The following is an 11,793-nucleotide window of genomic DNA, read 5'->3' as shown; positions in this document are numbered from 1 at the left end:
ACCCCTTTGTCCACTGAGTCCCAGGCCATGGTCCTAGAGGCTGGGGCCCCGGCGGCGCCCTCTCTAGGTTAAGGAGAGGAAGGAGCAGGGCCAGGCGCAGGAGGGCTGGCCCGGGCTCCGGATGGGACGGCTTCTCAGCAACCGCGGGACCAGGCAGCACGCTGGGGGCAGCACATTTATTGTTGTCAGGGGTACTCGCGGGCCAGCCCTGTGTCCACGTGAGAAGCTGCCGAGTCCCCCTCCCCAGCACAGGGGAAACTGAGGCTCCCAACAGCTGCTGACTACCGGGCAGACACCCAGGCCCTCCGTGCACCAGTGACGGCTACAGGGCAGCCTCGTGGCCTGCCACCGGTGCCGGGACACCGCCGCACACCAGAGGGAGGCCAGGCCTAGGGCCACACAGAGAGCAAGTGTCGAGTGCCCCCAGCCTAAGAATCCCCCCTCTGTGTCTTCCCCTCAGGAAATACCCCACTGCCCTCCAGTGATGGTGACCGAGGTGCCATCCCTGCCGGCCTGGATACACCCCTCTCCCACCCGCACTGCTGTCTCTGTCCGGGCCTCCAGGGCCTGGGCTCCCGGGAGAGGCAAGGGTGCCCGTGTGGGTCTGGGATTCCCAGGCTGGTCCAAACCCCAGCTCCAACGCGGACTTGCTGGGTCACTCAAAGCAAATAACTGTCCTGCTCTGTTCCTCTGCGTGACACATGACCTCACTGACGACATGTCAAGGGGCTTGGCCAGGCAAGGGCTGCCCCTGCCCCTTAGACACCAGGAAACACACTAGACTTGGGCGGTGTCCGACGCTGTGGGGTCAGCCCGCAGGTGAGAGAGCTGGGTCACCTCCCTCAGTCCCCAAAAGCACTGGGGAGAAGGGAGGGCAGGGCAGGGCCCTCCAGTCAGCTCCACTTCAGCTTCCGGCCATGCCCCGGGGCCACCAGCACTGGAGCCTTGGCCCTGGTTGACAAGCTGGCCCACAGACCCTGGGGGCAGGTGTAGCAGGGCCTCTGCCCCTCCTCCACCCCTTCCTGCTTGGGCCGCCTGGGGAGCTCAGACCCGCCTCCCTGGCCTCAGCACCCAGGAGAGCCTGTGGCAGTGCAGACTTCAGGTTGGCAACAAACAGCAGCGAGGACCGGCCGCTGAGCTTGGCAGTGATGCAGGAGCAGGCAGGAGGACAGGACGATGCTAGAGGCTCCTCCACCACTCAGCCACCCAGGAGGCCCCCAAGCCCCGCCCCACCATCTGTTTCTAAGCCGCAGGCCCCGCTGGCGTCCACTGACCATATAAGGTGGTCTCTGGCCTCCCTGCCTGGGCCCCACAGTGCTCCCAGCTTTCTGGTGCTCCCAGGCAGCAGCCACTAGCCCGGGGTCTTGGTGGCAAAGGTCAGGTAGCCAGTGTGGCCCACGGCCTCCTTCATGGGCGTGCCGCTGCGAAAGGGGCCGGCGTCAGGGCTGGCAGGGGGTGCTGTGCCGGCACCCAGGTCTGGCAGGGGCAGGCTGACGGTGCGCACGTTGTAGACCTGCGGCAACACCTCCAGGGTGCTCAGCTCTGTGAAGCCACAGGCCGCCAGCGCCTGGCACGTGCGCTGCACCTGCTCGATGCATGGCGAGAAGGAGCAGAAGCGCCCACCTGCAGGGAGCAGGACACGGGGGTCAGAGGGCAGGGCTGGCAGAGCCCCGAAGTCCTGCCTACCCAGCTCTGGCATCCCTGGGCCCGGGCGGTGGGCCCTGGGGTTGGGGCCCGAGGCAGGCCTAGGATGACCCCAGCGGACTCTAAGTCCTCAGGCCACAGAGAGCCGGGGCCACAGGGCCACACAGAGGCCTGGCCCTCACCTGGCAGCTGCCTGGGACAAGAGCCCTCCTGGCACCCAGGAGCCCTTCTGGGCAGAGCCACAGTTCACTCCGACCAGCTCGGCCCCAGGATGGAGCCCTCCCATGTCCCAGGCACTAAGCCAAGCCACGCTGCCCTGATCTTACGTGGCCCCAGTAGGCACCGCCATCCTGCCTTCCATGAGGCGGCTGAGGGTCAGGACCAGGCGGGGCCGTCAGAGCAGGCAGCACGCCGAGCCTGGGAACAGCTCTAACCACCCAGCAGCACAGGGTGGGGTGCGTGGGCTGGGGTGGGGGTGCTGCTGTCACAGGAAATTAAAGGCTGTCGCCTGCTCCTGGGAACAGGAGGCGCCCACTCTGAGCAGAGCCTGACGGCCAAGCATGCCAGCCCTCCCTGCTCCTCCCACAGGCTCCACTCAGTCCTGGCAGGGAAGGGGTGTGTGCCCTGGGCAAGTCTCAAATGTCCCTGAGGCCTGGTCCCCTCGGCCGTACCCTGAGACAGGGCTGCCAGGAGGTCTGGGCAGGGGAGGCGCCTGCTGCACAACACCAGCCCAGACATGGCACAGTGTCACCACCAAGGCTGAGCACACCACACACCTCCCTGCTGGGGGGTCACATAACAGGCGAGTGAGCCATCGGGAAATGCCAGGCCCACGTGTACGGCAGGACCCTCCAGACCCAGACCTAGCCGAGCCAGGGGAAGGGGCCAGGGGAGAGAGCTTACAGGGACACAGGGAGGGGGCAACAGACAGGTGCAGACCCCTGGAGCGACTCACAAGAGGAATCAGTGCAGCAGGAGGGAGGCTGGGTGGGACTCTGCAGGGGCTCAGGGGCCCGAGTGGGGCCCCAGAGCAGGCGGAACCCACAGGTGCATGGAGGCAAACCTGCAGGGGGTGTGGGTGTGGGGACCCCAGCCCCGCTTCCCAGCCTCAGGCCACCTCAGCAGAGCCCAGGAACACGTGAGAACCTGAGCCAGCAGGCAGGGGATTCCGGCCATTGCCTTGCTGTCCTTGCTGTCGGAGCCAGGCCTTGGCCCCTCCCCAGGGCCCCATCCTGCCTCCCCACCCCCCTAGCACTGCAACTCTCTGCTGGGAGGAGGCTCCCCCCTTCACCGCCTGAGCCTGCTCCTTCTCCAGAAAAGGGAAAAGCCTGGGCCTCCCTGGCTTGGGGCCCGACCTTCCCCAGGCCTCCGCCCCCACACCCAGCATCTTCCCTAAAAGGGGCTGGCTCCCTGGGCTCCCTGGGCTGTGCAGCTTTGGGGGAGGGGAGACTACAGGGAACGGCTCGGGGCTGGGGGCTGGGGGCTGGGGGCTGGGGCTGCCCTTGCCCTTCCCCTCTGCCCTCTGGCCTGGGCCTGCCCTGCACTCTGCACTGGGTGGGGTGGGGGGTGGGGAGCTGACACATTCCCCAGAGGCCTCAGACACCTCCCGCCTCGGGTGAGGACCAGGGCAGAGCCGGGAGCAGGCCCAGTGGCACCCATTCCCCTAACCCCGACTCTTTGGCTAGCCCAACCTGCTCCTCACCTCAGGCCACAAAGGGACAAAGGGGCCCTGGCCTGGCCATGCCACCATGTGGCCTGGAAGCGTTGGGACCTTTCCGGAGCCCAGCCCCACACACACCCTTAGGCTGCAGCCCTTCTGACCCCCATGCACCTTCAACCTTGAGGGCATCCCAGGCATGGCCCACAGCCTCCCAAGGCGACGGAATGTCCAGGAAGACGGCGTCGGCCTCGTGGCTCACGCCGAAGCCGCTGCGGCACACGTCCTGGGTGTGCACAGTTACCCAGCGGCCCACGCGGTGCTCCTGGAACTCCTCCCGAGCCTTCTCTGCCCGCTGCTGATGGAACTCCACTGTGTGCAGGTGGCCCGTGGGAGCAATGGTGCGGATGATGGCATGGGACACGGAGCCGCTGCCGGTGCCTGCAAGATGACGGGCAGACATCAGGCGGGACTGCTCAGGGCCCACAGCCACCCAGGAAGCAGCCCCACCCACACGCACCCTGGAGAGACCTGCAAAGGGCCCCGGAGGGCGGCTGACTCCAGGGCCATGAGTAGGCATCACTCTTTGTGCCACCTGTCTGGCCCTGGCTGCCCCAAGCCCTGGGCTGGGGAGGCTGAGGCTGTGTCCAGGCTCTTGGAGAAGCGAGACCAGAGGCCACCCACCCAATCCTGGCCTGGCAGGTAAGGGGGCTGAGCAGAGCCCAGCTGGGGAACTCACAGTGAGTCCTTGCCGAGGGGACAAAGAGGCCTGGACCCATCCCATCCCTCACCCCCTCGCCTCCCACGGAGTGGCCAATCCCTCACCCCTGCCAACAGTACCCCCCACCCCATAAGCTCCTTGGTCCTCTCAAAGCAGTCCACCCCCACCAAGCCTGCCGAATCCATCCCCAACACACAGGGTGTGGCTCTGCCCCTGGCCTGGCATGGCTCCCAAGCTCCACATAGCCCTCCCCCTGTGTCACCTTCCCCATCCCACAGCACTGAGGCCAGGGCCTGCGGCCCCCACCCCACAGCTTCTGGCACCACATGCCTGACAACTGCCAGTCCACGTGCCACCGTGCCAGACTCCACCACAGCACCCACCGCACACGTGCCACCTCCTCCTCAACACCCAAACGGCGCTCAGCACCAGCCAGCCCAAATCCACAACCTGCTGAGGCTCCCCAGGGCCAGTCGAGGACACCCACTGCCTGGGCCAGACTCTACAGAGGCACCTCGGCCCTCCCCCACTCCACATCCTGCCACCTCCTTCCCACTCTCCAGGGCCAACCCTCCTCCCACCTGCCCGCCACCCCCACCTAACCTCTCCCCAAGGCTCTCTCAACAGCTGGCACACTGGCGACCTTTGATCTTGTCTCCACAGGGCCGTGACATTCATGGCTGTTTGACCCTACTCAAACATGCAGCCCTGGCTCACGAGCTTCCCAGCAACCAACAGCACTAAAGTGGTCCCGTAGGCTTCCTGTCTGTGCTCCCCCTCGAGAGCAGGAACCTGGTACGTCAGAGGAGCCCGGGAGAGGCACATTTACTGAGCAGCTCCTTTCGCATGAGTGGAGCCAGGGCCTGCACGCTGGCTGCAGGGGGCATGCTGGAGCTGGCTGAGTCCTGCTCTCCATCCCCCACCCTCCAGGGAGCCCCACAGAGGGACAGGACAGCCTGCAGCCCTCAGAAAGTCAGCAGCAGCAGTGCTAGGAACTCTTCAGGACCCTGGACTGCAGCTCCCCAGCTGGTGAGGAACATGCCACCTTCTGGGCTCATCCTGGGCTAGGCCCAATCTTGACTTCAGTTGCCACCCGAGGCGGCCCCAGCATCTGGGTGTGTGGCAGGGAGTACCCACACCCCAGGTCCTGGGCTCAGTGACGATTCTCACATTTACTGGTGGTAGGTGAAGATCTGGCCACAGATGAGGATGGGGCAGCTCCCCACCCACCACGAGCTCCTCAGAGCAGCCCTGAACTCCCTTCAGAAAGGGGCAACTCCCTTTCCCTCCACAGCACAGGCACTAAGGACTGCCAGTCAGCACCTTGGTCAGCACCAAGCAACAATCTGGCCCCACCCCTCAAAGCAGGCAGGACTCTGCTGGGCCACCTGGGTCCAGTCTCCACCACCTCCACCTCGCACTCAGATTACACCCGCAGCCTCCTAACAGGAGCCCCCACCTCCACCCCCACTCCCTGCGGCCAGCCCCCCAGAAGAATGCTGTGAAAACAGAAACTGAGTAGCCATGCCTGTCTGCAGGAAGGGCAGGCTGGAGGTTGCCTGGATGTCAGTTTGACCTCCACCTTTGTGTCAATTTCTCAGTTAGAACTGAAGTGGCCTGAGGAACTCACCGGACTCGCAGACCACAGAGCCGGGCCGAAGCTCCAGCATCATGGTGAGCAGGGCGATGTCAGTGGAGTACAGGATCTGAGTGCGGTGCGGCAGGTTCAGTGTCCACAGCTCAGGCGTGGGGTGCAGCACGTACACCCAGCCACCACGGCCACAGGTCACCTTGGAGCCAAAGGGGCGGCCGATGAGGTCGACTGAGTGCCGCAGAACGCCATGCCGGGTCTGGGTCTGCGCTCCACGCTGCACACGCACTGCCACCATTGCACCATGGCCCAATGACAAGATGGCTGTGTCACCTTCCTTGATCAGCTCCTCATACGCCACGAAGCTCATGGTGCTTTTGTCTGGCAAGTGCCAGGGACCTGGGGAAAGGTGTGTGTGAGCAGGCCAGGGGCCCAAGAGGCAGGATGTAGACTGGGGTCTGGGCAGAAGGCTGTGTGGCCCAGATCCTGAGCAGTGGGGGTGAGGGTATGGCTAGCTCAGCTCCGGGCACAATAGGGCTGCACTCAGGCCTTTTTTGGTCTAGGACAAGAGGCAGGGGCTATGAGGTCAAATTAGAGATGAAAAGAGTGAGGCTTGGCCATGGCAGAGGTCGGGCCCAAGGATTCCCACAAAGGACCCGACCCCCCATCACTCTTCTCCGGAGCCTGGCTCCCATTCCCCGGGTGTGGGAGGAGAAAGCGGCCTTTGCGAGCTGTCTGCGGCGAAGGAGTCGCAACTGGTCAGTGAGGTCACCTCCAAGCCAGGCTTCATCCGCAGAACCCCCTCCTCCCAATCTCCCTCAGGCGGGCTTCTGGGAGGACGGGTGACGAGGGGATGCAAGAGGGGTAAGGGCTCCCCGAGCAAGGTCTGGGGCCGCGGACCGGGCCGTAAACTGCAACAGCGGGCCAGCCAGTGCGAACGCGGGAGGGGGCCAGGCCAGGGTGGCAGAGGGCTGGGGCGGCCACGCGAGGCTGGAGGGACAGCGCAGGGCCCGCCCGGGCGACCCCCGCCCACGCGCGGCCGCAGTGGACCCCGCGTTGTCTCACCCGCGACGCTCTAGCTCCCGGGCTCCACACGTGGCGCCGCGACGCACGGCGGCTGCCACAGCACTTCCGGCTCCGCGCCCGCTGATGACGTCACGATGGGCACGCCCCGTCAGCGCGCGGGATCCTGGGAGCGCCCGCTGCCCTTCGCGTGCCCGGCGGGGTCGTTTCCTGGTTGGTTTCTCCCCCGCAGTCGTCCCTCTGTGTGCGCTTGCTCGTTGCAAAAGAGAGCGGAAGACAGGACAAAATAAGTCTCCCTGTCCCGTCAGCCGCGAGACCCCGGCTGGGGTGACCACGGCCTTTTCAGATTTTGTCCGAACGGCTGGCGCCGGAACCGGGCGGCTGGCCCGGGACTAGGCTCACAGTCCTTTTCCAGGGCGCTTCGCCGTGGACATTCTGCCCCTTCCCACCGATCTGGGAACACCCTGCCCGGCCCCAGGATGGATTCCAGGAAAGGGACTCGCAGGGGGTCCCAAGAGGCTAGGGTCAGCCAGGGGCACGGGGCTGGTCATCTGGAAGGGTCTGCAGAGGGGCCTCGGCCCACCCTGCCTGCCTCCAGGGCACACACGCCTGAGTGCAGAGCTGCTTCAAGGCGGGAAAGGGGGTCTGTACCCCTCCGGGGACCCGGCACAATGAAATCTGGATGCACTGGGCCCAGTTTGGGGACTGGTGAGGACAAGCGAGGAGCCTGAGTCTGGGAGTGGGGGAGGGCTGCTGGAGAATAGGGTAGAAAAGGGAAGCGGGAGTGACGTTCTGTCTCAGCTGGGCTGATTCAGAGTCGGTTCCTCTGTGGAGTGTGAGTGCGGGGGAGGGGGATGGTGGATTGTCTTCCTCCAGCCCTCAGCTCCCAGGTTCAGGGCCTGTCCTTTTAGCCCTGGGGACTGAAGAAGAAGAGAGAACCCCGAGACTGGGGTTCAGCCTGGGTCTAAACCGAGGCCAGCTAGCAACAGCCACAGGTGACACTCCCCAGGCCCCAGGCGACTTCAGCCTGGTAAATAGGGGTGGCCAGGCCCCTGCAGAGCCAGCTCCTTCTTGGATCCTTGGCAGCCTGTGAGGCACTCTAGACTCTCCTTCCTTTGGGGCCAGGCTAGGCCTGGTGTCTGTGGCCCTTGCCACGGGCCCCGTAGAGTCCATCATGGAAACCCTGGTGCCTGACCTCAGGCCCTCCATGTCCCTGCCCTAGCTGGGCCTGGGTCTGAGACCCCTGGGGGCGGGGAGTAAGAGGTGAGAGGCCTTCTGTGGTCGACTCATGTCTCTGTGGGGCCACTGTTCTGGCCACCAGCTGCCTGTGTAGCTGCATCATGGCCTCCCTGTCTTCTTCTCTTAACACTGAGACAAACCAGCCCCACCCTAACCCTAACCCTCTCCGACTTCTGTTCCAAATCATCGCTCTGCTCCCTGGATGATGCACCCGCCTGAATCATCCCTAATTGCTCCCCTGGGGGATTTCAACTTTCCACTTCTCCTAGAGGTTCCTCAGCTTCTGTGTAGACACAGAACCAGGTGCCTACCAAGAACCTAAATTAGGACTTGGTGACTTGGCGGTGGTTTCCCTTGGTCCTGGCTTCCCGGTTCCCTCCCTGTCCATCACTGGCTGGCCAGCTGCTCCAGCGCCCCATGTCCAGGCAGCCTTCCCAGTGCTGCCCATCTGTTCACCCTAGCCTGCCTCAGCCCTCAGCCTGTGTAGCAGAACCAGCCTCCCCAGGCCTCAGCTGACTGCCCAGTGTGGGCCCCATCCCTGGTTACTTGGTATATTGGGACACCCCTACCAAGAATTGATGCTATATGCGCCCAGCTAAGTCTCATCCCATTGAATCCTCCCACAATCCTTTGAGGGAGGGACCACTTTACAGATGGGGAAACTGAGACTCAGAGAGCTTAAGTAACTTGCCTAAGATCACACAGCCAACGAGGTCAAAGTGGGATGGGGATTTAAAGCCAGTAAACTTGGCTTCAGAGAAGCAATGGCCAAGTTGAAGAAAGGCAGGAAGGAGGCCATGGAGGAAAGGGAGGAGCTAGGATGCCCACTGCAGGGACTGTTCTGTCTACACCCCTGGCAGGGACTGAGTGACCAAGGTCCCCTCTGTGGCCCCGCTGTGCTCTGTCCTGCCTGACCCCGGCTCACTTCCCCTTTGGGATCTGCAGAGCTCAGGGGCGGGGGCCGGGAGGAGCAATGCCACCCTGACTGCACTCTGGGCACAGACTGTGTGGATGGCTCCTGGTGCCTGCCTGGAGCCTGGCCCTGCCCTCCCATGTCACCCACCTCCTCCCACCCAGCCTGTGCCTGCACTGCTGAGTTCTGTGGATAAAAGGTTTGGCCCAATGGTTACTGTGTAACCAGGTGTGATTTCTGAGGAACCTGGACTGTAAACTGGCTCGGTGATGTCACCCAGCTTCTTGCCCAGACGCTGCCAAACTGGCTCCTGTGGGCCCTGGGGAGAGCGGAGGGTCCGCAGACAGAGCTAGGTCAGCTGGAGGTAGTGTCCTGTTGGAGGGAGGCTGGCACCCTGCAGGCCCCTCCCTGCTTCCCTGCTCTGGGGACTGCCAAGACTCCCTAGCGGCCCCTGCCTGGTGGGAGGGCCTCCCCCTGACATTTGGGTCTGGAGGCCTTGGAGGCCTCTTCCCTGCTCCCAACTGCTGCTGCCCCCATCCCAGCTGCCTGACCATCCTGCACTGCCAGTCGGTGTCCCAAGGGCGGCCCTGGCCAGCCTAGCACAGGGCCGGCTACTCTGGGATCTTGGAAGGGTTGCTGGCCCTGTGACCAAACATCTCTGTCTCCCAGCTTCTGATCTTCCTTTGCCTGTCTGCAAAGTGGGGACAGAAATACTCATCTCAGGAGGCTGAGGATTGCCGGAGCCCCTGGCAGGAGCCTCCCCCAGTGCCGGAGTCTGGGCAGGTGCTTACGGCAGGCAGCCCTGCAGCCCTGCCCTCAGGACCTCACCCCTGATCCCCACCTTGCCTGTGGAGGGAATGGGGAAGGGGGGGGTCCTTTCCCCTGGGGGGCCTGGGGAAGCAGGCCAGGCCCTCAGCTGGGAGGCTGGGGGAGGGGAGAGGTGGTCTTCTGAAAAGCTTCCAGGCCGAAGACAAAAAGAAAGCCCTGCGTGCCTCCCCGACCCCTGGAGTCTGGAAGCCAAGTCGGCCTCCAGGGACAGCAGCTCCCCTTTCTAGAAACAGAAACTTGAGCTCCTCAGGCCTTTGGGGTAGAGGGTGGGGTGGGCAGCTGCAGATATTTCTAAAGTTGGGGGAAGGGGCTGCAGGGGGCACGAAGTGCAGGAATTCCAGGCTTACGAGACATTTGCTGTCCGGCCAGCCCACACAGGCGATTTGCCTTTTTACATTGGTTGGTTTTATTGGTTGAAAAAATGGTCTCAATGCATGCCAAGGTGAGGGAGGGAAGAGGCAAGAGTCCCCTCTGCAGTAACCATGGGGACAGGACAGCGGGCGAGGACTCCGTACCCTCTGAGGCTCACTTAGGCAGAGTGACGGGGCCTCCTGTCCAGTTCCAGCGCCCTCTCCTCAGAGGCACTTGTGTGGGGTCCCCTGAGCGCCCCCAGCTCCCAGTGGCACTTACTTGCCAATGTTTCGTGGTCGCTGGGCTGCTTGCCCTTGGCTGGGCTGCTGTGCACCCTGCTGCCCAAAGTATCCTGGGGCAGGTGCTCACTGTGCCAGCCCTGGAGGGGTTTTGTCAAATAAACACACAGATACGGTTCCCCTTTCCTTTCTTTATTCACAGAGAAGCGTGTGAGTGGTCACTGACGGAGGGTAACCACACAGTGCCACTGCCTCCTGTTTTTTCTCATTTATTTTTTATTTTGTAGGGACAGGGTCTTGCTATGTTGCCCGGGCTGGTCTCGAACTCCTGGGCTCAAGTGACACCCTCTTCCTGGGCACCTCCCTCTTTTTAACAGCTGCATACTATTCCACAGCAGGGAGATGGCTTCCTGTCCTTGGCCAGTCCTCCTGTGATGGGCAGGTCATACCCGGGTTTGCTTGTTTTCCACACTGCGCATCCCCCGGTCTATTTGCAGAGAGCACCGAGACTGTCCTTTCTATAGGCTGGATTCCTGGAAGTGGGACTGTTGGGTCATGGAGTTGGAACATTTTTAATTTTAATAGATACTGCCACATTACTTTCCAAACAGGATGTAGCGATTCACACGCCCGTCTCCCCACGTTCCAACCCAGAGCCAGCGCTGGCTGGTGTCATCTCTACATTTTTGCCAATCTGAGTGTGTTGGGGGTAGGGGAAGGTATAGTCGTTGTTATGTTAATTTGCATGATTCTGATTATTAGTGAGATGAGTTTTTAAAATCTCACGTATGCTTATTGTTTATGAGCGTTTCCTCCCATCCCTACCTAGCCGGGGACTGCTTGTGGGGGTGGGGTGCTGTGAACCCGTCCCGGGAGAAGAGGGCCCAAGGCTGATGTCAGGGGACTCTGAGACCGTGCACTTGCCGGAGCCTCGCAGGGCCATAGTGTCCCCGTGTCTACGGGAGGGGCTGGGCCCGAGGGTCTCCGGCTGGAGCCCCGGGACTCGCCCAAGGTCAGGGCACCGCGGTGCCGCCAGGCTGGGCCGCAGCCAGACTGCGCCTCTCGCACCTTCGCTCTGCACCAAGATCGCCCCGGAGGTGCCCGCGGGCACCTTGAGGAAGGTCAGCGGCTCCGAGCCAGCTCGGGCTGCTGGGCGGGGTGTGGCGGTACCTGCTGCGGGAGCCCCAGGCGTTCTCTCCCGGGCCCTGGCCGCCGCCACCTCCGGAGCTGGCGCGACGAGGGGAGGCAGGAGCCGGGTGGGGACGAACCCAAACGTCCTCACGTGCCCGGAGCCTCTCCGGACTCAGTTTCCCGCCTGGGGGCAGTATGTGTGAGGGGGACCCCCGACGTCCACGGACCTGGGGTTTCCGCTTCGGGGTCCTGGGCGGGTGCCAGGCGGGTGCACGGGGTCCCAGCTAGCGGAGAGCTCGGGTGGGTGGCCTGGGGGTGTCGGGGGCTGCAGGTGGAGGACAAAGCGGCAGCACCACCCCGCAGCGCCGGCCAATGGAATGAATGGGCTATAAATAGCGGCCAATGGGCGGCCTGCGTGGCGCCCCTTAAGAGCCGCGGGAGCGCGGAGCGGTCGCT

At 63.5% G+C, this 11,793-nt stretch overlaps 1 protein-coding gene across 1 annotated transcript; it reads right to left on the bottom strand.

The window, feature by feature from the left end:
- Nucleotides 1-601: 601 nt before the first annotated feature.
- On the bottom strand, nt 602-6,730 carry TRMT61A (tRNA methyltransferase 61A). Its single transcript, XM_069465320.1, has 4 exons — nt 6,679-6,730; nt 5,653-6,012; nt 3,476-3,742; nt 602-1,623 (listed from the first exon to the last, which is right to left on the bottom strand). Exons 2-4 carry the CDS (start codon nt 5,981-5,983, stop codon nt 1,352-1,354), a joined length of 870 nt encoding a protein of 289 aa, XP_069321421.1. The 5' UTR covers nt 5,984-6,012; nt 6,679-6,730; the 3' UTR covers nt 602-1,351.
- Between the last annotated feature and the right edge of the window lie 5,063 nt (nt 6,731-11,793).

This window comes from Eulemur rufifrons, chromosome 2 (assembly GCF_041146395.1).
Source record: "Eulemur rufifrons isolate Redbay chromosome 2, OSU_ERuf_1, whole genome shotgun sequence".
Classification (NCBI taxonomy): Eukaryota; Metazoa; Chordata; class Mammalia; order Primates; family Lemuridae; genus Eulemur; species Eulemur rufifrons.
The sequence above is the reverse complement of the archived record's forward strand: the minus strand, read 5'-3'. Positions and strand labels throughout refer to the sequence as shown.